The sequence below is a fragment of the Simochromis diagramma genome, unplaced genomic scaffold (assembly GCF_900408965.1).
Source record: "Simochromis diagramma unplaced genomic scaffold, fSimDia1.1 OVJJ01000107.1, whole genome shotgun sequence".
In the NCBI taxonomy this organism is placed as follows: domain Eukaryota; kingdom Metazoa; phylum Chordata; class Actinopteri; order Cichliformes; family Cichlidae; genus Simochromis; species Simochromis diagramma.
Window position 1 is genome coordinate 951802 of NW_024387209.1, and position 27948 is coordinate 979749.

The window sequence follows — 27948 nt, forward strand, 5'->3', positions numbered from 1 at the left end:
TTTCACATTCCTTTCTCTGTTTTACAATCCAGGCCTTTTTCAGGGCAATAACTGTAACACTGTAAACTTTAATATTGGCCTAATTACTGTTTACAGAACATGTAACGCAGGAATGTCAAACTTGATTTAGTAATGAACCCAATTTGATCTCACGTGGGCTGAAAGAGTAAAATAATTTCACAATAATCCACTTTTTTGTGTTTTAATATAAACACGTTCAAGAATATTTTTACATTTACAAAACAGATCAAACAAACTGCCAAGATCTAGAAATACCTTCAGCGCAGTTTCCCTGCCTGTGTTAAACTGTCTTAAACTTTGAAATGTGCAAAGTCGTCCAGTGGGCTGTTTCTGGCCCCGAGGCCGCATGTTTGACACCACTGTATCTTTATGCCCTGAATAAAAACACACTGCATCCAAACAGCTGACAGGGTTTTTTTTTTTTCACCGTGCAGATATTTACTCGCTCCAGGCATTTGTTCATTCCGGGACGTTATTTTGAGTCATTATCCAAATTTCCTTGTCACCAGATTCACTTTCTGATAGAAACCACTTTACAAGTTTAATGGTTTGGCCTCAAGATACGATTTTAAAAGGTTCCCTTGTTAAAGCTACACTTCTATCAGCGCGCGTGCTTTCACATATCTCTCCATCATACTTAACCAGTCCGCACGCTGGGCTCTGATAATCACATAAAATAAACACTCTACAAATCCGCTCTTACAAACAAACGAGCAACTTTGCAAACAAAAGCAAAGAATAAACCACGAACAAACACTTACCAAAGTATAAGTATCCACGTAAACATGACAAAAGCCAGTTTAACTAACCAGGAAATAAACAGAGGCTGACCTGATACAGGAGACCCGCCCACCAGTCTACCTCAGCCGAACGACTGAAGTTCAAGTACAACCAAGTCCACTGTAGCTATTAGCGCTTCATGTGGTTTGAACTACTTCAAACAGAGTTAGTTTAGTGCACTGGTTAAACTATAGTCGTTTTTTTCTAAGTAATATTTTCAGCGCGTGTTAACCATCAGTGTGCCACACCCACTGTAGTTACTACTGGTGACCACTAGAGGACAGTCACCACCATGAAAACTTCACCTGAAGCGCAGAAGCTTAAACGGCCATCAGCAGATTATATGCCAGAGGCTCGGGAGCCAAACCGACTTCATTCTGTGGATTCTCTGAATGATGAAAACTTCATGATATAATTGCAGATTTCTTCATATATGACCTGCATGGAGAAGCTGAAAAAATGTCTGATACTGATGTACAAACCTGAACAAGAGGCTGTTGGTACCTGAATCTCACCACCAGCTTCTGAAAATAAAATTAGGCTCAGAATCAAAGCTCCAGTAGTCAGCTCTGTCCTGACACACAGTCCTGTGATTTACTGTTTTAAAGGACACCTTATACCACATGTGTCAGTGGTTTGACACAACCAGAGTCTGTGGCTTCACATTGAGTCAGGCAGGAGTTGTGATCTCAGGCCAGAACAAAAGGACACCAGATCGCACCTCTGCCACAGAGCACTCCTTTGAGGTGGAGGACTTCTTTCCTCAATCAGAGATCTGTTTTCAGCCTCGGAGCTCAAACAATGCAAGTGGAAGACAGGACAGGGCGGTCTCTGATGGTGCTTCAACAGTTGTCAGCAAATAAAACTGCACACAGTCAGGGATCTATGATCAATTGATCAACTGATATATTTATAAGGTCAGAGGTCAGAGGTCGAAGTTTAATTACAATTTATGGACCCATTTTTATAAAAAATAATGCGCATTACGCTTCACAAATAAATATATCAGGAAATTCCAGTCATGTGTGTTTAATATGATGGCTTCAGGTATAACTGTTACTCTTCAAGTTACCTGGGTGAAGGAGAGCTAACACTGCCCTCTTTGGGTAAAGTTCATGATCACAACTTTCATGCTTTAAATTTAGTTTCTGTGAACATGACATAACATAGAGATTAATAAAAGATTAAACACTACATTATTGGATTAATGCCACCTCTCAAATATGCTGACAAACTCTTAATTACAAGAAAAAAGTCTGTTGATTGACATCTGTGCTTACGACCACCACAAGCACACCAGCACCTTAGATTTTTGCACACGTTTGGTCTTGTTCTCTCTGTGTGAGTGTATCATAAGAGAAGTCAAAAAAAGTTTTTAAACTCTTTAGCCATGTTAAAACCATCTAGAAAATGCTGGGCGGGTGTTGATTTAGCGGTACAAACATGTTCACATTAAAAACTTGTTACTGTTTGAACTTCCTGAAAAGAGAAGCAGTTGCCTTTTAGTGAATCTAATCTTTCTCAGAAACACATTCTGGATTTTTATAACTGAGATTAAAGACTGCGTTAGAGTCTGAATATAGAGTCTGTATTCTCTGTTCAGAATACAGACCAGATCTTAACAGCCTTCTGTTTGATGTTTTTCTGTCATTGAGTGATTTATACAAGTGTGGTATTCATTTATAGAAAGTACATATTTACTATAACACGTCACATTTGCTTTCAAGTTCGATATATTGATCTGAAAGTCAGAGTGATAATAATGCCATATAGAGCCGTTTAAAACTGTCTCTTGCCGCCAGTGTTTCTATGGACAACATATAGGAATATAAGGGATAATATATAAATGGGGATTCTAAATACCACATTACTTTGGACCTCTGACATATTATTAACGGTGTAATGTCTGGTCAACCTTTGATAAATCTTTTCAAATTTCTTAAAGTGCATTTAAAAAGAACAAAGAAAACAAAATTGACATACACAAAATAATTTACAATACCCTTAAAAGCAAATACTGCCCAGAGAGACAGCTGCCTGGTGGAGGTTTGTGCTCTCGCACTGCTTCTTATTTTTCATAGATTAACCCTTTAACCCACTAACTTATGAAAAGTTATCTTTGTGTATTTGAATTTTTGGTCTGTGGATTTAAATTGAAGTTCCACCTTAAATAATAACGCACACGAAAACACAGTGTATCTTTTATTGTCTGTGTCATGTGTTGGGCTGGGTGTTTACGCCCGTCTTTTTTTTACTTTCACTTTCATGAACTGTGTGGCGCAGGTGATCGTCTCCTGTGGGAAGCTCCGTGAAAGGTAAGTGAAGCACTCTGTAATGTTTTCCTTGCTAACATCAGCTGTGTACAGGTTAGTTCCACCACAAACAGCACAAATTTGCCGCTCCGTTTAGTTGGAACTATGGAGCGGCTCCAGCTGGAACTGGGAAGCAGGGGCTGGGAAAGCTGGCCATTTAATGTTTGTGTACGTGCGTGACCAGCTCAGCAAAGATAAGTTGACGGTCAGCAGCTGATCTCTGAATCGTTGTTAGTGTGGATCCACTATTGATTACTGAAGGGCAGCTTTTTCTCCCGTGGAGCAAACGTTGTTGTTGTTGTTGTTGTTGTTGTTGTTTCCTGCTGTGGAGGAAAAGCTGTTTATATGTGCCTGTCGGCATATTTATGTAACGGAGCCGGAAGGCTGGTTTTACTTCCACAGGGGTTTTGTGCGAAGGAAGGAAACCTTCCTCCAAACGGACTGAGCAGTGGAGTCGCCAAGGGAAAGCACACGAATAAAATCTGTATAATTAAAATATAATCTATTATATTTAAATAGTTAAAAATGCAAAATGAATTAAAACAACCTTGGCCAAGGGGTAACACAAAAGTCAATAAAACACAATATTAAAAGTCCAGTGGCCTGCGCCACGACCTAAAAGTCCCAGGGAGCTAAGAAATCCAGCAAGTGGTATAACCAAAGGAACCAGCGGAGTCCTCGCCTCCCTCCCGCACTCACGTCCTGATATGCTGAAGAAGGAGAGGAAGCGGCAGTCACTATTCTTTCCAGACAGGTTTACTTCATAAAAAAGGGATAAGTCAGAGACTTACCCCGGGTGGGCAGAGCTCTCAACTCCGCCCGCCGCTTCTTTAAAACTGGAAATCGGCACAGCCGTCTCGTAGCCTCCGCTGGTGCTGTCTCCGCTCTCTGCGCGCTGGTACTGTCGCTCTCTGCGCGCTGGTCCTCCTGCTGGTGCCCTGCGTCTCGAGCCTCCAGCCCGAAGCCGAGGCCCTCAGCCCCTAGCCTTCGAGCGCAGCCGTCAATCACAGCTCTACAGCCCAAGCCTTCTCTCCATATCTCTGGCTCGGCTTCTCAGTCACTCCGGTCACTCTCTTTCGTCCCTTCCGTTTCGAGCCCGAAGCCGAGCCCGAAGCCGAAGCCGAGGCCGAGGCCGAAGCCGAGGCCGAGGCCGAGGCGCTCAGCCTCTGGCCTTTGAGCGCAACTCCTCAAAGCAAAGCTTTCCTTGTCATTCGTCCTCAAAAAGCGCCCTTTTCTGTCGTCTACCCAGCCCTCTTATTGGCCTCTCTGGTACCTCTCAGGTGAAATCAAGTTAGTAATCAGATAGGGGTGGAGTCTTTACAGGACAGTTGTTCAATTAAATAAGATAAAAACATGCAATAGAACTCATACAAACAAACCCAATATACAATATTAAAATATTAAACAGATAAAACGTCGCAAAACATGCACAGTAAAAACTCCAAATAACTTGTCCCGTTTCACCCCGTGACATTTACACCACAGGTCTGGGTGGGTTAAGCAGTGTTACAGTAGTGATATCGTTCAAACGTTCAGCTGGAGTGACAATAGGGGGTGGTGTTGATATCACAGGTTATAATTCAAGAGTTAGTGTGATTAAGTGAACCAGTTTGTAAAGACATAGTAACGCTACCTGCGGCTACAAATGTGTTGCTCCTCTATTCTAGGTATTACCGTACAGGTGACGGTAAACAAACAGACTATTTTAAAGCAGTGCTTTTGTAATAAGTAAAACTGCACTACAGAGACGTGATCATTTTAATTCAAATGGATAGAAAATTCTGCTCAGATTACATTATAAAATATTTTAGCACTGGAAGAAGAATTCACTGAGAGGTGACTCAAAATCCTCAGTGGGTTCTGACTCAGGCTGACTTCACATCTGTCACTGGTAACTGTCTTTTTATATTACAGCAAAGTGTTTGAAAAATTTAAATGGAAAAAAATTAAATTAATAGCTGAGCTTAATCTTACAGAGAATGATCAAAGCTCATGTAGAAACAAACAAACAAATGAACAAAAGATTTTCTCCTTCATTTCTGTCAAACAATGCTGTATGAAACGTTTCCAGCTGATCTCTGAATCGTTGTTAGTGTGGATCCACTATTGATTACTGAAGGGCAGATTTTTCTCTCGTGGAGCAAAAGTCATTGTTGTTGTTTTTCCTGCTGTGGAGGAAAAGCTTTTTATATCATGGTTGCTAGGCAACCTGGGCAGCGCGACGGAGGCTAGACCGTCCGATTTCACAAGCCTTGCACTTCCGGCCTTAGCGGTCTTTGAGTACGCCGCCCTTGTGGACCGTTAAGGCTGCTTACTTTAAGGCTGCAGACCCTGAATTGGGATACAGCCCATGACATGGATTCCTGTTTGTATGCTTGTACCATAATGTCCAGAATAGAGGAACTGCAAAATTCAAACGTACCATAATGCAAGAGGACAACGTAGTGGTGAACCTGGCACTTTAAATAGTGAAGCAATGCCATTTCAGACAAGAGAAAGAATGTCAATAAACCTTAAATCTCATGCCTGTGTTGCTGACAACATCATTTTTATTAGTTTATTGATTTAAAATGAAAAAGATTTGCATGTAATCATAACCCCAAAGCTTTGACTCTGTGTCTCTTGTTAAAGAAAAGTGGACTGTGATATACCGAAGGGATCTGATCAACTCAAACAGCTGGAGGCAATAAACACAACTTCACCTCCTGTTTGTCCGAACCAGGATTAGGCTGCATTCACTGGTGCATATCACTAATAATCTCTAACAGATCCGTGTGCCTCCAGCAAATAATGTTAGGGTTTACATGCATTACTTTCATTTAAAAAAAACATAAAATTCAAACAAGAATATCAACCACATATATGCAATTTTATTAGGGTAGCATGATGCTGTGCTGGTTCATGACATTGTCTCCCAATAAGAAGGTCCAGGGTTTGATCCTGCCGGACTTTCTGTGTGAAGTTTCATGTTCCTCCCACAGTCCAAAAACATGCATGTTAGGTTACTTGGTGACTCTAAGGTGCCTCTTAAACTATAGCTGCTGGGATAGGCTTTTGCCAGATCATAACACTTAATTGGATAAGCAGTAGAAAATAGATGTATGAACAATTTTCTAAACTAATTCTAGAATTCAAAACTTATCTTATCAAACTTCCTCCGTGAGGGAACTTTCTTCATGTTAAAAGTGAAGCCACCAAGTGCTGCTTATTTGATCATTGGGGCTCTCTGTCTAATGTTGTCAGCACCTTAACCTGACATTGAGATACTGATTTTGTGAGCTAGCTCTATAAAAATAGCTGCTGAGATGAAGCAGAAAAGAAGCAGCTGATATTTGGAAAACAAACATGACGGAAAGGAGGATTTCTTTTGATGTGCACATGAATGATTTGTGTTTCATCTGCAGGTGAAGGTAGGAAGTGATGTAGATGTGACTTAAAAGACCCCAAATTATACAGTGAAACACCAAACAATATGGTGATCCTCTATTAGCAAAGATGGAGATTATAAAGAAACACACACTGACAGGTCAGACAGGTCAGGCAAAGGTCTGCTAAACAAGCAGAACACCACCTTCTCTCTAGTTTATGAGTTATCTGCTTCAAGGTAAACTTTTATGAGTTACACCAGGGAGTCAAACCTCTCCAATTAGCCGCTTTCTTTGTCAGAGGAACAAGAGCATCAACAGTCATATACAGTGAGGTTTTGACAATATTAACAAGATAATTGACGTCAATTAGTTGCTCTGCATTGTGTTTAGAGATGGCACTGAAGAAAATAATGGTGGAATTATTTCTTTAACATTAGTTACAGCATTTTTAGATATACATCTGCAAAGAAAAACAATCCACAGTGCTGTGTTGTCCATTATTTTAGAATTAAGTGTTATTAACAAATAGTCAGACAAAGAGATTTTTCAGTAAATATTTCTAAATGTCCTCTTTCTACTCCGTATGTCAGGAATATGGAGGACAGAGAGGAGGGAGACCCTCCCTCTAAAACCACTCTGTGTGGGGAACATGAGAGCCAGACCAAAGCTCAGAGGTGAGATGACCATCTCTAACTGTCCATGACTCTTCTCCACATCACAGCTCAGCACTAACATCACTGCTCCATCATTATTCACAGAAAAAAACACAGAATCAAACGCAAACCTGAAACTGGATCCAGCTGTGAGTCTGCCAAAAGTGAGATGTCAACAAATGACGATGTTAAAAGACAGTGCGCCTCTAAGTAAGCTTATATTACTTTTAGAACAGTTGTTATTAACGCAGGGATAATGTAGTTAAAGTGCTGCAAATATGTGTTCATTTTTTTTTGTTGCTGTCAGGATCACTCAGAGTCCAGGATTTCCTGAACCTAAACCCAGCTATGTGTCCTTGAAGAGCAACCAGTCAAAGGGCATTGGAGAAACCTTTAAAGCGGAACTTTCTGAGATAGAGAGGTATTCTGTACCTAAAGCTGTAACTGTGTTTGAAGCTCTTTTCCCCACTAAGTGTAAAGAATCGACATGATGGGAGCCATTTATGTAGGGAAGAGTATCTGTAGGACTCCAGCTCTTCCAGCAGATAATCTCCAAGTGTTGTAGGCTTATTAAAACAATTCTTATATTTATAGTAAAAATGTGGAACTAGATAGAAAAATGTCTTTAATTCCTAAACAGTTAACACAATACTTTAGTTAAACCTTTTAGTTTAAAGCAGAAAGTCTGCATTTCAATCACATCTTTATTGTTAGATGTAAAATCTATTTTAAATGTGTATAGAAGCTACATTATGAAAAAATTGTCAATGTACAAAAGCTTACAGACCTAACTACAAGATGTCTACCATCTCAGCTTGGACACTTGACATCAAGTTGGCAGCAGCTATTAACTATCACTATAAACCATAACTTGGTTTGCAACATTACAATGACAAATTTAGAATACTTTGACCAACATGAAAATGTCTTATAATATCCTCCATCAACACAGCATGGTTGAATTATATAGGATTAAAGAACAACAACAATTTTAAAGACAGCATGTCTCTAAATCCAAGTAGGTTGATATCAGTTACTTCTAAAGTTGTTCTATTTCTTTTTCTGTCAGGATCCCTCAGAGAAAAGACTTTCCTGGACCTGAACTCAGCTGCGTGTCCTTAAAGAGCAACCAGTCCAAGGGCATTGGAGAAACGTTTAAAGCACGGCCTTCTGCTGTAAAGAGGTGATCTGATTTGTTGCAACAGTGTCTGTTGTTTTCACCCTTGACAAACACAGCAGTCAGAGTTTAAAGAATAAATGCTGTAGGAGGTGTTTCTGAAGTAAAGTGGCTATAAGACTCCAATTGGTCCAGCAGTCGATGACTGGAAGATGCTAAAAAGCTTGGTGAGCATGACACCACATGAGAAGCAGGGAAGTTCATCTTTATAGAGGTTTATGGATGATTTTGGATTGTTGCATTGAAAAATGAAAGACAGTGTGGGGGAGGCAGTCCTGGATGTTGCTACATGATGTTACCAGCATTAATTTGATTTTTAAAACTGTACCTGTAAATCAGGAGCTCATGTCAATCTGTCTATATCGAGAAATAACAGGTATTTTTATTTATTTTATTTTTTTTGCCAGTATGGATTGATCATTTTATAATAGATACATGGTGATTTAAACATAAAAATGAGATGCAACATACCAGAAGCCAAGGGAGATGCTTTGTGTTGTTCCATTAAAAGTCTAGAAACAGCAACATATTGGAAATCATTTAAATCATTTACATAAAAATAGCACACATACTGTTGCAATCCCAGCCTAACACTGGTATAGAGCACTCATATTTCCAGAAGTCCTTTTTATGTTCAGCATTCAAAGATGTATCTCAGCAAGAAATGCAGCCAACCTCTATTTTTCTTACTTCTAGTTATTCCTTATAGCCCAAAGTTCTTTCCCTTCACTCGTCTTTATATAGACCATATTAGCTTCAGTTTGATAAAATAGCTGTTTGCTGTAAAATTGTTTCCAATTCTTTGTTTGCTTCTGTACAAAAATCCATCCATTCAAATCATCCATTTTTCTGTGTTTGCTTCCTTTTCATTTTCAAAAGCTTCCCTTAAAATTAACTTCCCTCTCATAACAGTTTTAACTCTGCGTCACAAAATGGTGGAACTATTGTACTCTCTATGTTTTCTGCTATGAATCATTTGTTCTCCTTTTTAATTTCTCTGAATCTCTGATTGTTGAACATACCTACATTTCTTTTCCACAGAGTATTTACAGTCCTCCCATTTTGATAAAAATGAAGGCAAATTATACTGTGATCAGACAGGTTATTATCGCTTCTCACTTGTCTCTACCTTGCAGTCTTCCCATTTATGTCTGTTGTGTACTTAAACAGTCTACCATAAAGAAGACTGAGTGTAGAGATGAGTAACATGTATAACCCTTCTCTGAAGGATGGAGTTTTCTCCACATCACAGAGTAAATTTTATCTACAGGACTGTAACGTGTCATAAGAAAATGAAAAAGAAAGTTTTTCACATGACTATTTGCACTCCTGTGCAAATCAGTAGTTTATAGAAACATCTTTAGCAGCAATGAGTCAAAGTCACTCTCTTCTGTATGACTTTATCAGTTACTTACATCAGAGTGGATGAATTATGACCCAGTCTTCTTTAATGTTGCTTCACTTCTTTGAGGCTTGTTAGTGTTAGTTTCATGTATCTGAATTGAATCTCTGTTCAAATACAAACATCACTTTATAGACCTATGTGGACAGAAATAATCTGAACATTTTTCTTATGATTCCTCCACAGAGTGGACAAGGGGACCTCTGAGTCTCAAAGTGGTCAGTTTGTGCAGCAGCATCAAATGCATATGGACACCATATTTATGGTCTGTACATGTGAACCAACTACTTATATATACATACCAAACAATACTGTGCCATTTTTATTTATAAAGCATGCATTTAACATGTCCCAGGCCATGGTATCTTTCCATTAGGGGTTTTGCAGAAATCATGTAAAATGGGCATGTAATAAAAAAATAAACCCACACACGCTATAATCCACATAAACGATTCGCCAATCTTTGCCAATCTGATCACCTGTCCATTGCAATTCCTACGCTGGAATATACGTCATCACATTGTCAGCATGAACTATCACATAGAATAGACTAAAAAGGTATAAAACAACTACAATGGACCAAAGTGCTGTACAGATGAACAAACACACCCATTCTCCTCACTGTCATCTCCATGCTACAGTTTGTAAACTAGCAGATTGTCAGTCAGTTCCAACACAGACACTGCATTACTTCAGTTTGATTTGGTCATTCAAACAATATTCTATTCTAGGAGCTGGAGGGTAACGTCATCACTTTTGTGAAGAATGAGTTGAAGAAGATCCAGAAGGTTCTCAGTCCGAATTATCGCGAATGCTTGAAGAGGCAAAAGGAGGATGAGGAGGTGTTGGAAGGTAGGGATGAAGAGAAGAGGAGGAGCAGCAAAGAGGCTTTTCTGAAAATCATACTGGACTTCCTGAGGAAAATGGACCAGGAGGAGCTGGCTGACCGTCTGCAGAGTAGTAAGAGGATTTCTCATAGAATTTAAACCACTGGTTAAATGGGACATTTACCAATATCTTCATTTTATTGAAGCAACCACACTGCGAGTGAATTTTATATATATATATATATATATATATATATATATATATATATATATATATAGATAGATAGATAGATAGATAGATAGATATAGATATAATGAATTTCTTTATTTCTTTCATCGGTTTTGTTTTCATTTAGGAACACATGGTGTTGTTTGCCACGATCTAAATCTACCCTGAAGAAGAAGTTCCAGTGTGTGTTTGAGGGGATCGCTAAAGCAGGAAACCCAACCCTTCTGAATCAGATCTACACAGAGCTCTACATCACGGAGGGAGGGACTACAGAAGTCAATGATGAACATGAGATCAGACAGATTGAAACAACATCCAGGAAACCAGACAGACCAGAAACAACAATCAGACAAGAAGACATCTTTAAAGCCTCACTTGGAAGAGATGAACCAATTAGAACAGTGCTGATAAAGGGAGTGGCTGGCATTGGGAAAACTGTCCTAACACAAAAGTTAATTCTGGACTGGGCTGAAGACAAAGCCAATGAGGACATTCAGTTTATATTTCCATTCAGTTTCAGAGAGCTGAATGTTCTGAAAAAGGAAAAGTTCAGCCTGGTGGAACTTATTCATCACTTCTTTACTGAAACCAAAGAAGCAGGAATCTCCAGCTTTGAAGAGTTTAAAGTTGTGTTCATCTTTGATGGTCTGGATGAGTGTCGACTTCCTCTGGACTTCCGCAGAACTAAAGTCCTAACTGATCCTAGAAAGTCCACCTCAGTGGATGTGCTGTTAATAAACCTTATCAGGGGTAAACTACTTCCCTCTGCTCACCTCTGGATAACCACACGACCTGCAGCAGCCAGTCAGATCCCTCCTAAATATGTAGATATGGTGACAGAGGTCAGAGGTTTCACTAGATCACAGAAGGACGAGTACTTTAGGAAGAGATTCAGAGATGAGGAACAGGCCTGCAGGATCATCTCCCACATCAAGACATCACGGAGCCTTCACATCATGTGCCACATCCCAGTCTTCTGCTGGATCACTGCTACAGTTCTGGAGGATATGCTGAAAACCAGAGAGGAAGGGGAACTGCCTGAGACCCTGACTGAGATGTACATCCACTTTCTGGTGGTTCAGGACAAAGTGAAGAAGGTCAAGTATGATGATGGAGTTGAGACAGATCCACACTGGAGTTTGGAAAATACAAAGATTATTGAGTCTCTGGGAAAACTGGCTTTTGAGCAGCTGCAGAAGGGAAACCTGATCTTCTATGAATCAGACCTGACAGAGTGTGGCATCGATATCACAGCAGCCTCAGTGTACTCAGGAGTGTTCACACAGATCTTTATAGAGGAGAGAGGACTGTACCAGGACAGGGTGTTCTGCTTTGTCCATCTTAGCATTCAAGAGTTTCTGGCTGCTCTTCATGTCCATCTGACTTTCATTAACTCTGGAGTCAATCTGCTGGAAGAACAACAAACAGGTACACACCTTTACCAGAGTGCTGTGGACAAGGCCTTACAAAGTCCAAATGGACACCTGGACTTGTTCCTTCGTTTCCTTCTTGGTCTGTCACTGGAGACCAATCAGAGTCTCCTACGAGGTCTGTTAAACCAAACAGGAAGTAGCTCACAGACCAATCAGGAAACCGTCCAGTACATCAAGAAGAAGATCAATGAGAATCTATCTGCAGAGAAAAACATCAACCTGCTCCATTGTCTGAATGAACTGAATGATCGTTCTCTAGTAAAAGAGATCCAACAGTACTTGAGATCAGGACGTCTCTTCACAGATAAACTGTCTCCTGCTCAGTGGTCAGCTCTGGTCTTCATCTTGCTGTCAGCAGAAGAAGATCTGGATGTGTTTGATCTGAAGAAGTACTGTGTTTCAGAAGAGGCTCTACTGAGACTGCTGCCAGTGGTCAAAGCCTCCAAGAAAGCTCTGTAAGTTATTGTCAAATTAACATTATTTGAATACATTGCTCTGGTTCAGTGATGGGGGGGGGGAAAAACTTGCCTTCTTTATGTCTTTTCAGATTGAGTGAGTGTTTCCTTTCAGAAAGAAGCTGTGAAGCTCTGTCTACAGTTCTCAGCTCTCAGTCCTCTAGACTGAAACAGCTGGAACTAGGCAACAATGACCTACAACATTCAGGAGTACAGCTGTTATCAGTTGGATTGAAGAGTCAACACTGCACACTTGAAACTCTCAGGTCAGAGCAACTCACAGTTAGGTTTATATGTTTTTTAGATATTTGTCTAAAGTTTCCGACTCATAAATCTCTTTAAGTTACAACAAGTACAGATCATTGACAAAGTAATTAAAGACAAGAAGCACAGGTATTTATGCAGCAGCAACTTATGTTGCTGACAACGAATAAAGGTCTCTTGTTTGATTTAACTGACTGGCTTCGGCTAACCTCCACACCACATGCCTGCTGGACCTGCTAGTCGCTACTTCCTTGCCAGACTGCTGTTACAGTGTGTACAATGATTGTGCAAATAAACTGTCGTATATTTCTGAAGTTCAGGTAGAAACTGTACCTGAATCTATTGGTGTGGTTGTAGATGCTTATATACTTCATACCTGATGGCAGGACCATAAAGAGTGTATGGTGGGGTGGCTGGAATCAGAGAGGATCCGGTGGACCTTCTTCTTACAACCCTATCTGAACAGGTCCTGGATGGCTGGCAGTTCAGACCCAGTGATATGATCTGATCTGATCACCTTTCATACTTTTCTTTTTTCATCTTTTCAATTTCATTTATATAGCGCCAAATCACAACAACGGTCGCCTCAAGGCGCTTTATATTGTACAGTAGATCGTACAATAATAGAGCCATAGAGCTTTGTGGTCCAGAGCCATTACAACTGCCATACCAAATCATGATAGAGCCAGACAGAATACTCTCGATGGTGCATCAATAAAAGTTGGGGAGTTTTCAAGGGTCCATGCCAAACCTCCTCAGCACACTTTTGCTGCTTTTGTGATCACATCCACGTGATGTGACCAGATCAGATCTTCAATGATGCTGATGCCCAGGAACCTGAAGCATCTGACACTCTCCCCTCAATGAAAATGGGTATGTGTCCTCCACCCTGCACTTTCCTGTAGTCCACAATGAGCTCCGAGGACTTGCATACATTGAGCAGCAGGTTGTTGTACAATACTATGATGTCAGGGCTCTCACCTCTGCTCTGTAAGCAGACTCGTCTCCATCAAAAATTTTGTACAATATCTTTTCAGGATGAACGGCTGTAACCTCTCAGAAAGAAGCTGTGAAAGTCTGTCCTCAGTTCTTAGCTTCCAGTTCTCCAGTGTGAGAGACCTGGATTTGAGTAACAACGACCTGCAGGATTCAGGAGTGACACTCCTGTCAGCTGGACTGCAGAGTCCACACTGCAAACTGGAAGCTCTAAGGTCAGGGTTCATCACACTGTTAAAACTCATGAACTCAAAATTACATTGTTTTAATTGTTTGGATTTCATATTCACTTTACTCAACCATCGGTGTTTATGTGTTCTATGATGTGCTTGCAAAAGTGAACGGGTACCCTGAAGGCCATATGCTGCAATTAGTATCCAGTACACAATAATACTATTTAGCTGTGCATGGGCATTGTTAGTGACACTTCAGAAACAGAAAATGTAGCTTAGACTTACTAATGAAAACCAGTCCTTATGAACATTTGAAAGGCTTTTAAATACAAATGATCACATATTTGAGATCTGTTAATCAGCAAGTAAGAATGTGAGTCAACATTTATTATAGGGCTAAATTCCATTTGCGTGTCTATCTGTTCAAGCTTTCCATTTGACTGGAAAAATAAATATTAAACATATCCTTCCATCACTTACTGAAAAGTTTGGTTCTAAACTGTCAGTATTGGGGAGTACCGGCGTTACGTATTTAAAATACAAAATATGAGTAACTGTATTCCATTACAGTTAACGTTTAAAAAGGTGGTATTCAGAATACAGTTACTGAAATAAATGGATTACATGGCGGTATTTTCCTGTTTCATATGTTAGGCTATGCCCTCTCTATTTCTGGTAATTCCATGCCGGTGGAAACGCAAACAAAACATGCATTAAGAGGCTCTAATGCCTGTGTCTCAATCTCGCAGTCCATGTCACCCCTACTTGTGGCCCGCATAATGACGTGAAGAAATATTTTAAAAAATGATTACTCAAAAGATTATTTAATGTGAAGGCAATAGGCAGAGTGTTACAGGCATAGCCCTAAAGAATGTAGCCCTATGGGCAGTGCAGTCCATGCTGCAGGGAGAATGGACTGCCATACCGAGCCCAGTTGTAATTAAGCTATTAAGACTCGACTGTACACTGTGTTCGTGTTTTCCTCCGAAGCAATAAGTTCCGTTGGAGCAGCCTTTCAACGCCTCTGTCTGTCTCACTAGCAACGTTGACCCAGACAACAAAGTAAAGCTAGTTTTCAGCTACGAGCCCGACACGGAACCCGACGTATTAGCCAGAGGTCCCTTTACTACGGTTCGGAGCCGCGGACCTGTTTTATATACGTGCAGAATAGTTTTCCATATGAGATCACTGCAAAAAGTGCAGCCTTACCTGCAGCATGATAAAGCATGATAATATATTAAGTAATCCAAATTATTCAGAATACATTACTGTCATTGAGTAATGTAACGGAATACGTTACAAAATACATTTTGGGGCATGTATTCTGTAATCTGTATTGGAATATATTTTAAAAGTAACCTTCCCAACACTGTAAACTGAATATAGAGGTGGCATTAACTATATTTGTGTCTAAAACTCACGAAATCAGTGTTTTTCCAAGTATCAAAATTCAATTTCCACTGCCAAAATCTGAGGGAACCATACTGTCCCCTCTCTTGTTAATTTTTTTTTTTAGTTATTTATGTTTGAGTCATTAATTAAAATGTGGACCAAGTACCAGTTTTTATAAATTCTTCCCCACTTGTGGTGTTTTGTGTGTCTCACAGTCTGTCAGGCTGTCTGGTTACAGAGAAAGGCTGTGATTCCCTTACATCAGCTGTAATCGCCAACACTACTCATCTGAGAGTGCTGGACCTGAGCTACAATCATCCTGGAGAGACAGGAGTGAATCTCCTGAAGCAGCTGACTCTGGAGACTCTCAGGTATGGAGTGACTGGCTGCAGCCATGTACAATGTTGATAGAGGAAAAAGGAGTGGAAATTTTTTCTTTGTCCTTCACTAAGTGCTGGTAGTTTTTTCTCCTTTTCTTTAAGCCAGAATATGAACTTTATATGAACAATCACACATATAGGACCTGTTTTACATGCAGGGGATTTCTCAGAAGAACACCTGGGACATTAATTCTGTGCCTAACTTACTGTTTCATGATTTCCCATTAGTAAATTATTTAACACACACAACATATTGGTTTACATATTATTTATGCTGAAAGAGACTGTGCTGGTCTGACCCCCCTCCTTCTCTCAGGGTGGAGCCTGCTGGAGTCCAATGGTTGAGACCAGGTCTGAGGAAGTGTAAGTGTGTTTTTAATGTGATTCATGAAAACAAAGCAGCACACATTCAACCATCTTCAAACTGTCACATCACTCATTCACATCTCTGATGTCAGGACTCACCATCAAAGTGTCAATCAATGAACAGATGATGGATCAATAACTGCAGCTGGATTGTGTTTGTTCTCTCCATTAGATTCCTGTCAACTCACAATCGACACAAACACAGTACACACAAACCTCAAACTGTCTGACAACAACAGGACGGTGACACATGTGGAGGAGGTTCAGTCATATCCTGATCATCCAGACAGATTTGATGACCGTCCTCAGCTGCTGTGCAGAGATGGTCTGACTGGTCGCTGCTACTGGGAGGTCGAGTGGAGAGGCAGGGTTGACATTTCAGTGAGTTACGGAGGAATCAGAAGGAAAGGAGACAGTATTAGTTGTTTGTTTGGTGGAAATGATCAGTCCTGGAGTCTGAGCTGCTCTGAAAATCGTTATTTTGTCTGGCACAATAACCAAAAGACATGTTTTTCTTCATCCTCCTCCTCTGTCTCTAACAGAGTAGGAGTGTATGTGGACTGTCCTGCTGGCACTCTGTCCTTCTACAGAGTCTCCTCTGACACTCTGATCCACCTCCACACCTTCAACACCACATTCACTGAACCTCTTTATGCTGGGTTTGCGTTCAGGCCTGTTTCTTCATTGTGTTTGTGTAAATCTGTAGAATCAGAGATTTTCCAGGCAAACAGAAACTGTTGAACAGATAATGCAGTCTGTACGTGTCTGTCACTTTCCTTGTAAACTTTGTCTCTTTAGTCCTTTAACGATGAAAGCTACAATTATTCCAGCATCCACATGTTGTTTTTCTGTCCTCCTCCTCCACTCACAGCTTTATAGTGAAGTATGCTGTGTTTTTCTAAACTTAACTCACCTGAGATGATTTAGTTTGCTGTTCGCAGTTAGTTTGCTGTACATGAGACACACTGTGATATCAGGGAGGAATCACTGAGCTACACAAACCCAGAAGATGAATTTACAAACTCTTCAGAGACATTCACACATCATTTTTCAGTGAACAAAAGTGTAGAGACCAGCCGGGGTTTATCCAGATTTTATTCATAATTAATGACTTAAATGAACTTGTGTGTGTGTGTGTGTGTGTGTGTGTGTGTGTGTGTGTGTGATGCCGTCTGTGATGTGATGATATTTATCTGACATTTCATAGAAGCAAAAAATGAATTTCCAAAAGGAGAATAAACACTAATAACTAACGCTGCATTGCTCTAAAGCTAAGACACAGTTTTTTATGACACAGTTTTATGGCACAGTTTTATTTATTTATGATCAGCATTGTCGTACATATCGAAGCAGGAAGATGTTGATTGATACCTGCAACCTGAATAAACTTGCGTTGTTGCATCAGTTTCTGTTTTATTATATCAGTGATATGGATGATCAACCGTGCTGATTTTATTAAATGCATGTTAATATTAATGTCCCGTGACCTTCAAGCAACTGCTATAACTACTGTAGTTTTCTTATTTGTTATGCTTAATTTGTCCACTGGGTCAGTCTGTAGAGAGTAGTGTCTCTCCTCAGTGTAAAACATTATCGCAGACCTTATAACAATGTTTCGTTCTTCAAAGAGACCCAAAACTGCGTTTCTGCCACTGAAAACACTAGCATGAACATTCACCCTTCCCTTAGCTGTTAATCAGAGGTTGGTTATAAGAAACAGCTGTCATCTACTCTTGAGCTCTGGCAACTTGCACTCATTCCTGTTCAAGGTGGCAAAGATTACAGGTTGTTGTTAAGTATTGCAGACTGGATTCATTTCTCCTGGCAACTGCTTAATCTGTATAACCATTAAAGGGTGGCCTAAACACTGCTGCTGTCTTGTTGTAGCTTTGCTGTCATTTACTACTGGCATTGGCTGGTTCCTTGTTTTATGCTGTTTTAGTGTTAATTGTTTGTTATATTTTAATCATGCTTTTAAAGGAGTTGCATTTTAGGGTGTTTGAATTCGTTCTTGTTTCTTTTATATCTCGTTTACTGAGTTGTTTTGTGTTTTATATGTCACAATATATAGTTGTTGTTTTTTGTTCTGTTTTTATTTTTTGATTTAGCTTTAGTGGAGGCATGGCTGCTTGTTGTGGAGGCTAGGGATATGTGGTGGAATTCCCTCTGATGCATGTGAGCAGTAGCAGTTTTTGATACGGGCGACACGGGCGGTTGCCCGGGGCGGCATTGTGGTGGGGGGCGGCATCACGGGCATCGGCAAAAAAAAAAAATTGCTCGTACTCATGCTGCCCCGACATCATGCCAGCACATATTGGGAATGGTACAGGCACCGATCGGTTTTCTATCACCCATTTGCTGGGAGTAAGGTCGCCCTTCGTTTGCGAGGTGCGCCTGCTGCTTGCGGCACAGGGAGGAGAGGGCGGGGCGGCGGGGGAGTCTCTGGCTGGAGCAGCATCTAATAACCAACTCGCAAAATAAAACAAAACAACAAACACGAAAACACCAGACATTATGATACAGACATAATCTGCACCGATGTTTTATAGAAATTCTATACGCGAAAAGTGAGCACGAGAGCCCTCGGTGCACCTATTGCTGCTGAAGTCAAAGTAAACTTTATTGTCATCTCCGCTACACACAGTACAGAATATAGAGAGACGAGAGGACGAGGCTCCAGTTACAGCAGTGCAAGTAAACAAACAATAAATATAAGAATAAGAAGAGTAAGAAAACAAATATACACTTTAGGACTCGGGGCAAAGGGATCAATAACAATTTAAAATTTATAATTTACTGTTTGATGATTTAAAGTCTCACACACAACTCGTGGAAAGGGGTTCATAATGTTGTAAATCCAAGCCCATTATGTATTCATGATTTGAATCCTGGGTTGTGTTAAATCCCAGAAATAAACCCTAGACAAAGTGAATCTGTGAACTAAGGTGTAGGTCTATTAGGTTATGTTGTGGCGATCCTCGAGTTGGGGGATTTGTGTTCATACTGGAGTGCAAAATGAAAACCAATGTAAGATGGACAAGAAAAGTTCAAAGCCATCAGGTGCTCAGTTTAGAAAAAATAGAAAAGAAGAGGAAGAGAAACGAGCAAAAGATACAGATATGCAGATGTGTCATTGGATAATGACAGGTCATGTATCGTGAAACTATCAGAGTCAGAATACTTTATTAATCCCTAAGGAAATAATGTGGATTACAGTTGCTCCAAGAAGAAATGGTAAATTGTTGATTTGTCCTGTTCTCATTGTATGACGAATTATGATGGCTGTTTGGTAGCCGTTTGCATACAATGCATACTCTCCCTAAATTCATGTGTGTGTGTTTCTCTGGTGAATTTCGACAACAGTTTTATGTTAATGTACAATCCTTAATATGTTTTATGGGGGGGGCGCCAGAGGGAGTGTTCGCCCAGGGCGCCAAACAGGCTAGGACCGCCACTGCATGTGAGTGTACACACCGGGAAATGGGTATAACGCACCATTTAAATTGCAGTGAGAGTGGCAGTGAGGATTGCAGACCCATACTCCGGAACAGTAGGAGGCGGTAATGCTCCTTTACGTTGGTTGCCAACCGCCGTTAAACACGAAGAAGAAGAAGAAGTGAGGATTGCAGAGAGACTACACGGGTGAGTAATTGGTGGCACCTTTGGGCACGCCTTCCTTTAGGTTGCCTCCCGAAGTGGTTAGTCTCCACCATTTTGTTAAATTATTTTACTGAGTTCCATTTTAACTAGGGTGGCAGTGAATCTTGTCCTTTTAATTAATGTTTGTTGATAAAGTATTTTAATTAACTGTTTTGTATTGTCAGTCCTTCTACCTAAAAAGTGTGGGTGTCAACTTTACTGGTTTTCCTCCTTCGTGCTGCCACATAAGGAAGAAGCTTCAGCATATTTAAGTAAATCTATCCTGTATCCCCAACTGCTCAGTGTATGTTTGTCTTAAACCCTTCTTAGAAACTCTGGCACTACCTGCATTTCAGTATTCTGCAAACCTCAGGTTTGTATCTTGCAATAAATGTTTGTATGTTCTGGATCTCTTTGTGGTTTGTCTGTGTCATTTTTCTTTTGTGAACAAAACAAACTCAGTGGGAAGACCACATCTTATCTGCTCTCCAAGCAGAAGTTTCCTTAGGTATTTTGGTAAATGGCCTGCATTTGTATAGCACTTTTCTAGTCCTTAAAGACACTACAGTCAGTCATTCACCCATTCACACACTGGTGATAGCAAGCTACATTGTAGCCACAGCTGCCCTGGGGCGCACTGACAGAGGCGAGGCTGTCGGACACAGGCGCCACCGGGCCCTCTGACCACCACTAGTAGGCAAACATGGGGTTAGTATCTTGCCCAAGGATATTTGGCATGCAGCCAGGAGGCAGCCTGGGATCGAACCACCGACCTTCTGATTAGTGGCTGACCTGCTCTGTCACCTGAGCTACAGCCACCCCGCAGGTCTTTCATGTAAAACAGCTGTTTGTACTTGTTAACTTTCCTGCAGTCCTTCCTCATTCTGTCCTAAATCTATTGATCTTTCTTTGCTTGGACTAGTGTCCAGTTTGTTGTGATTATTATGGAGGAAAAGGTCAGATCAATGTGGGGGGGGGGGGGAAAAATCAGTGCCGTTATTGAGGAAATGTCCATAAGTGAGAAATTTAAAAGAAATTACAGTTTCAGATTATTATTATTATTATTATTATTTATTTATTTATTTATTTTACTGAGTTTGCTTTCAAAGTGAACCTTGATATTTTGTTGGTACTTGTTTTCCATCTGCTCGATGTTTGTATTGGTGAAACCTCACAGTGAAAAGTAAAGCTTTTGACTACATTCTTCACATTTGGGTCCTTGTGTATATCATGGTATTTATTGTTGTTAGTGTATTTATAGAATGCTTTTTAATTTTATTGAAATCATTTAATATGTTCCCTTTCTCAATAAAAACATTTTTCCAACGTCCACAGAAGTGGTTTGTTTCATCTTTCTGCTACTACAATGGCGCCATCGTGTGGACACTAGCAGCAGCTACAAAAAGAGCTGAGGCGAAACTACAGGAAGTGTTTATTTTAAATGAAAGTGTCTTCAGCTGTGAGGCTCTGTGTTGCTGCTCAGGTATGTTATGACTTGTTTTAAAGATGTTTTGAGCTCAGACTCCCGCCGTTACATCGAGTCTGTGTTTCATAACTGAACATCGTCCTAAACGATAAACTCCGTATATGTTTAGGACATGAGACTCTAATGTTACACGGTAATCATTTGCATACACTTTTTCGCGCCGACATAGAAACCATAAACTGATCTGTAAACGTTTAAAGAGAGACAAGTGTTCCGACTGTAACTTATGTGATTTATGTTTTTTTGTTTTGTTTGTTTGTTTGTTTGTTTGTTTTAATATATAGGTCATGTTGCCACCCTTTACCCTAGCGATGCGTCAGCCATATTAGACTACTCAAGGGAAAGATTACACAGGTCTGCAACCGAAAAACTGCATAGGACTTTCTGACTGTTTCTTATAGATTTTTACTCACTGAAACCAGGAAGAATATTTTAAAAATTCCATCTCGTTCTTGCAAAACTCATGTTTTAGTGTAATTAAGCGTAAAGTTTCCTTTTTAAAACTGAAACCTGTTATCCTATACTTGAGTAAAAAAAAAAACCCCAAACAAAACATATCCAATAATGACTTAATGATTTATTGTGTCCATAGCGAAAGGTAAGGAGTCTAAGAAAAAAATGCATAGTTAATTGTAACCAAATATTGATTTTCTTTAATCGCTTTTGTGCTTTTTTTTTTTTTTTTTTTTAAATGTCAACTCCGCTTGTTTTGCAAAAAACTGTAGGTGATGGAGGGAAATGGAGATCATTTTTGGATTCAGCACCCTAAAAATACATCAAACTTACCAAAAATATCCCATGCAGCAAAAATGTATTTATTTATTTTTTGCAGACCTGTGTTATTGTAAAATTACAGTAGACACTGTACCTCACCGAGAAGTTTATAATGATACTACTACTACTACTACTACTAATAATAATGATCAATTAATACAGTCATAAAAAACAGGTGGAAAACCTTTAAATACAAACCAAAAGATACAAAACCATGTTTGTTATCACACATCTGTGAATATTGTGAGCAGTCAAACCCTTATTAAAATATCCTGCCCTAATTTAAACATTTCTTTCATTAAATAAAAATAAAACATTCATTTCTATCACAACTACAAACACATCAATAGCAGTGTATAAGCTTTGTAGTACAATATTCACTTGTGTATTTTTAAAATGCTTAAATTATGTTATCTGTTTTAACCACTCTACACACAAGCTTAAAGGATACTGCTTTCAAAAAAGTGTTCAATCAAATGGTCAATCTCCATTAGAACTTAAGTCCAGTAGACAATAATGTTTTACAACCAGCACTTGCCCGCACTTAACCATAAACAAACATCAACAGTCTTCCATACTCAGACCAATAAACCAGTGTTTCCCAACCACTGTGCCGCTGCACATAGGTGTGCCGTGAGAGATCGTTAAGTGTGCCATGGGAAATTATTTCATTTCAATTAAATAAAAAATGCAATTTAATAATTACTTTGCCCAAACAGACACAGTTACTTCAACAGGCTTTGACATCACCAAGCATGTTACACTAGTCCCTCCGTTTCGGGAGGCTGAGGTTGATTCTTATTTCAGCGCTTTTGAGCGTATAGCAGCCACATTGAATTGGCCTAAGGAGTTTTGGGCGCTGCTACTCCGGTGTAAGTTAATCGGCAAGGCTCCAGAAGTATGTACTAGCCTTTCCGTTAACGACAGCCTCCAATATGATATTGTGAAAAAATCCATTCTGCACACGTATGAACTAGTCCCTGAGGCTTACCGTCAGAAATTTTGTAAAAGTGAAAAGACCGCTGATCAAATTTTTGTGGAATTTGCCCGTGAGAAACGTCACTTCTTTGAACGCTGGATGCAAGCAAGCAAAGTGAAGGATATTGAGGGATTAAAGGAAGTGCTTCTTGGAGAATAATTTAAAAAGCGTCTCCCTGATCAGTTAGTTGTTTATTTAAATGAACAGAAGGTGACGTCCCTGGCGAAAGCAGCAGTTTTAGCGGACGAATTTCCCCTCACACATAAAACCATTTTCCCAGCTGGGGTAGCACGAGAAGTGAGGGGAAGGCAGGAAAAGAGAATAAAATCTCCTAAACAGGCCCGAAAGGCGAGACAGGAGGAAACTGAAGGCGGGAATGTTTTTATTGCCATGAGTCTGGTCACCTGATTGCCCGTTGTCCTGCGCTGTGGAAGAAAGGGCAGCGCAGAGGGTCTAAGGGACCCGTGGGGCTCATTAAAGTAGTTTCCCCACCTATATGTCCTGATCGAACACAGGGGTGTAACCCAGAGATGGAGGTAGAGTCACGTTTTAAAACATTCCTTTCCCAAGGCTTCGTTTCGGTGACAGGAGAAGAGAAGGACAGGGTTCCTATCACTATTCTCCGAGACACCGGGGCACATCAGTCTTTTATGTTAGATGATGTGTTGCCACTGTCGGATAAAACCGCCTACCACAGAGATGTGTTGGTGTGGGGAAATGAGTGAAATGAGTGTTCTTTGTGCACCACTCCACCGGGTATGTCGCCGTAAGACAACAGTTGCCGTTTAAAGGTGTGTCGTTTATTTTGGGCAATGATTAGGCCGGAGGGAAAGTTTTTCCACCGCCTGAAGTGATGGATACCCCTGTTGCTACCACCTCAGATGTTATTGATCTGAAAGCGACAGTGTTTCCCGTTTGCACTGTTACGCGGGCGCACACATTTGCTGATGTCGTTAGTATCGCAGATACGTTTGTGGCTATGGAGCAAAAGCCTTTTGTAGGGGAGAAAGACCGTATGAAACAGAAACGCAGTTTGATAAATCTAATGCCGGAATTGGGCGGAGATGTGAATAAAGAAGCTTTGGTAAGCGCTCAGAAAAATGACAAGTCTTTGAGTTCCTGTTTTGCAGCCGCTGTCACTGCTGGGGAAAGCATCCTTCCTCATTTTTTCCTGCAGGATGGCGTGTTAATGAGGCGGCGGTCCTCAGATCAGCATGAAACATTGAGTGTTACACAGGTGGTGGTACCATCCCAGCATCGTGATCAGGTGCTAAGCTTAGCACATGACGCCGGCATGGCTGGGCATCTCGGAATAAATAAAACTTATTACCGAGTGCTGCACAACTTCTTTTGGCCTGATTTAACATGTAGCTGATTACTGTTGGTCTTGTGCCACCTGCAAGTTGGTGGGCAAACCCAATAAGCCCATTCTGCCTGTGTCATTATCTCCTATTCCAGTAATGGGTGAACCTTTTGAAAAAGTAATACTAGACTGTGTGGGACCGTTGCCGAAAACAAAAGCCGGTCATCAGTATATTCTCACTGTAATGTGCCCAGCAACGAGATTTCTGGAGGCCATTCCGTTCCGTACGGTGAAAGCCAAAGCAGTAATTACTACCGAGGTTTCTGTAAAAATTTTACCTCCGTAGTCGCTCCCCTGACTGACCTGGTCAGCCCGACCAAACCCTTCATATGGACTACGGCGTGCCAAACTGCTTTTAAGTCGGTGAAGACTTTATTGTGCAGTGCCCCAGTTTTAGCAGCACCTAACTTTGTATCTCCTTTTAAGTTGGAGGTTGACGCCAGCGCAACTGCAGCGGGGGCAGTCTTGCTGCAGGCAGATCAACACAGAGTGGACCGTCCGATCTGCTCTATCTTATCCCAGGAAGGCAAGGTAACAAAATCATCTAAAGAAAACTCCATCCTCAAACATTCATCCTTCACTTCCCCTCCACACGCATGAAAGATAGGCTGACAACAAACTACAGACCACAAAACCAGCCAAAATACAAGACAAAACGGATGAGCCCCCAAATCATGTTACGATCTGGCTCGGAATGACCGTAACGAGAGCGGGGTGTCCCGTGACTTCCCATGCCCAAACAGACACAGCTGCATCATCGGGCTTTTAACAATAATTTATTTACGGCAATGGCACTCAGTACAACGATAGTGGGAGTGTATGATTTCAGGCCAACACAACAAACAAAACCCAACCTAAACTTCGGTTCCCCTTTGACCTCTTCAAGAAAACAACAAAAGAAATGACACAGTCTGACCTCCCTGGTCTAACAACACAGGAGAAAATAAAGCTTCCCAAAATAATTGGCAGCTCACCCTACTTGCTCCACACTTCACACACATTCCCGAATTTAACTAATTAGCTATGGCTGCGGCTGCTCCGTCTGGACCTGAGGGAAGTGCACGGGAAGTTTTCCACACCCCACACACCGCGGCTCTTCTGTCGTCCTTTTATTGATTACATCCACAACGGGAGCCAGTTACATCAAGCCGTTCCTTTCGTCCACCAGTCACAGCCGAGTCCCCATACATTCATTCAGAAACAAACAAACAACACACGCACATAACACTGCAAATAATAAAATTGTTGTTGGGCATCTGTGCTTTCAATGCAGTGACTGGTAGAGTAATTACTCTTTCATGCCAGTGGGTGGCAGTGAGTAGCACAATATGACCTTGTTAAGTTAAGACAATAGAAATAGTGATGCGTGTGGTACGTGTCAGTTGCAAGACGTACAACAAAGATGGATAAATATTTGAAAAAAAACCCTGCAAACTCCGAACTGGGCCCTGGACAAAATTTGTAACTCAGAAGAGCCTAGTATGAGTGGTAGTCACAAGAAAGCTAAATCGGTGAGCTTGAAGCAATACAGCAAAAGTTATCTTTCGTTTTGATTTACTTTCACTGGAGATCTGACTGCACCGACTCCGTTATGTTTGGTGTGTGAGGAAAAGCTCTCAAACAGTGTAATGGTCCCATGCAAGCTTTAACGTTATTTCCACACAAAACATTCCCCACTTCAAAAGAAGAACACAGACTATTTTGTTCGCCTGCGTGAAGACACTGAGAAATGGCTAACTTTAATGAGAAAAAAACACAAAGGTGTCTGAAAGAGCTCTCAAAGCTAGCTACTTAGTAGCTGAACTTATAGCCAAATCCAAAAAACGACACACAGTAGCAGAGACTTTAATCCTACCTACCTGCAAAGCAATTGTGAATGAGATGCTTGACCCTGATGCAGTTAAAGAAATAGCCAGAGTCCCGCTCTCAGATAACACAATTGCCAGACGTATCGATGACATGTCTGCAGACATTGAAAGTTTGGTTTTGGAGAAGTTTGCGGTGCAACTTGTTGAGTCTACGGACATAAGTGGACATTTCCAACTCTTGGCCAATGTGTGTTTTGTGGATGGAGACTCTATCAGAGAAGACTTTCTATTTTGCAAGGTATTACCAGAAAAAACAACAGGAGAGGAAAGTTTTTGGGTTACACCTGAATATCTTGAACAAGGAGGAATTAAGTGGAAAAACTGAGTGTCTGCATTGATGGAGCAGCAACTGTGGTTGGGTGCACCAAAGGTTTCGTTAGCATAGTGAAAGCGGTACACCCAGATGTTATTGTTACGCACTGTTTTCTGCAGCATGAGGTGCTCGTTACCAAGACTTTACCAGCAGACCTAGCTCCTGTGTTGGATGATGTCGTGTGCATGGTAAACTTCGTCAAGACAAGACCTCTGAAAAGCCGCATATTTGCATCTCTATGCCAAGAGACACTCTGAATTCAATCATCCCTAATTCTGCAGACAATCCTATCTCTCAACATGTGTTGCCACAATTACAATCTTGTGCCAGGTGACGCAGCTCCGCTACATATTCCATGACAGTTTCATATGGCTTGCGGAAGCGATCGTCGAATTTATACCTTTGCACAGTTTCACTGGGCTCTGGATCAAAGGGATTTTTCTTCAGAAGTACCAGCTCTTGGAAGGTTTTGTCTTTCAGCTTGGCCAGGCTGAGAAGGTTTCACATCAAGCTGTAGGTCGCTGCTCCAACGACACTTATTAATATAGCTCTTTGCTTTTCTGCTTGATCCAGTTAGCTGTGAAAAACTGCTTGAGTATTTCCATATGCTCATCCCAAGTCTGATTCTTTGGATCGAATGCTACTACCATGCCAATTATAGCCATTTTCCGCTTCAAATTACTGCCTTCTATTTTCAGTGGAAAACTCTTGCATTCATTGAAAGCTAGTGAAATCTGTAGCTGACTCCCATCACTTTGTTTTTTTTTTTTTGTGTGTGTGTCCGATTGCCCACTTCCTTCCCCCTAAATGTCCTCCTCGCCAAAATAATGTTGCATCTTCAAAAAACAAAAATGGAATCACTGAACCACACACGGGGAGTATAGCTGCTTCTCGTTTACTAAAGCCTTGTAGTCACTTGTTTCAGGCACAACTGTTTACATGTACCTAACTTACAGAACTCTCATCTTCTCGATCGTGGCTCAAGAGTTGGGAGTTCGCCTTGTAATCGGAAGGTTGCTGGTTCGAGCCCCGGCTTGGACAGTCTCGGTCGTTGTGTCCTTGGGCAAGACACTTCACCCGTAGCCTACTGGTGGTGGTCAGAGGGCCCGGTGGCGCCAGTGTCTGGCAGCCTCGCCTCTGTCAGTGCGCCCCAGGGTGGCTGTGGCTACAATGTAGCTTACCATCACCAGTGTGTGTGTGAATGGGTGGATGACTGTGTAAAGCGCTTTGGGGTCCTTAGGGGCTAGTAAAGCGCTATACAAATACAGGCCATTTACCATTTTTCCATTACCTTTCAG

The 27948-nt window shown here is 40.9% G+C and overlaps 4 protein-coding genes across 8 annotated transcripts in view; 3 read left to right on the forward strand and 1 right to left on the reverse strand.

Annotated features, from left to right (window-relative positions):
* The window catches only part of LOC120746274 (NLR family CARD domain-containing protein 3-like), a 29863-nt gene extending 28975 nt beyond the window's left edge, over positions 1–888 (reverse strand). The window contains exon 1 of the mRNA XM_040051683.1: positions 783–888. The gene's annotated coding sequence lies outside the window, so the exon portion shown is untranslated. The remainder of the gene's footprint in view (positions 1–782) is intronic.
* A 3375-nt stretch (positions 889–4263) lies between these two features.
* On the forward strand, positions 4264–10761 carry LOC120746308. The gene is made up of 6 exons (XM_040051752.1): positions 4264–7155; positions 7240–7344; positions 7442–7555; positions 8204–8317; positions 9900–9978; positions 10445–10761. The coding sequence occupies exons 1-6, from the start codon at positions 7076–7078 to the stop codon at positions 10697–10699; spliced, it is 747 nt and encodes a 248-aa protein (XP_039907686.1). The 5' UTR covers positions 4264–7075; the 3' UTR covers positions 10700–10761.
* A 133-nt stretch (positions 10762–10894) lies between these two features.
* On the forward strand, positions 10895–17632 carry LOC120746040 (NLR family CARD domain-containing protein 3-like; the record flags this gene model as incomplete). The annotated part of the gene is made up of 6 exons (XM_040051249.1): positions 10895–12657; positions 12750–12923; positions 13959–14132; positions 15698–15853; positions 16179–16227; positions 16409–17632. Coding segments are annotated over 6 exons (2877 nt in total), but the record flags the coding sequence as incomplete, so codon positions are not given.
* Positions 17633–21238: 3606 nt separating this feature from the next.
* LOC120746271 overlaps positions 21239–27948 on the forward strand; it is a 38299-nt gene continuing 31589 nt past the window's right edge. Inside the window, exons 1-2 of one of the 5 annotated variants that reach the window (XM_040051671.1) lie at positions 21239–21350; positions 24896–25000. The gene's annotated coding sequence lies outside the window, so the exon portion shown is untranslated. Of the gene's footprint in view, positions 21351–22223; positions 25001–27948 lie in introns of those variants that run through there. The other 4 variants (XM_040051673.1, XM_040051672.1, XM_040051674.1 and 1 more) reach the window with 4 other exon arrangements.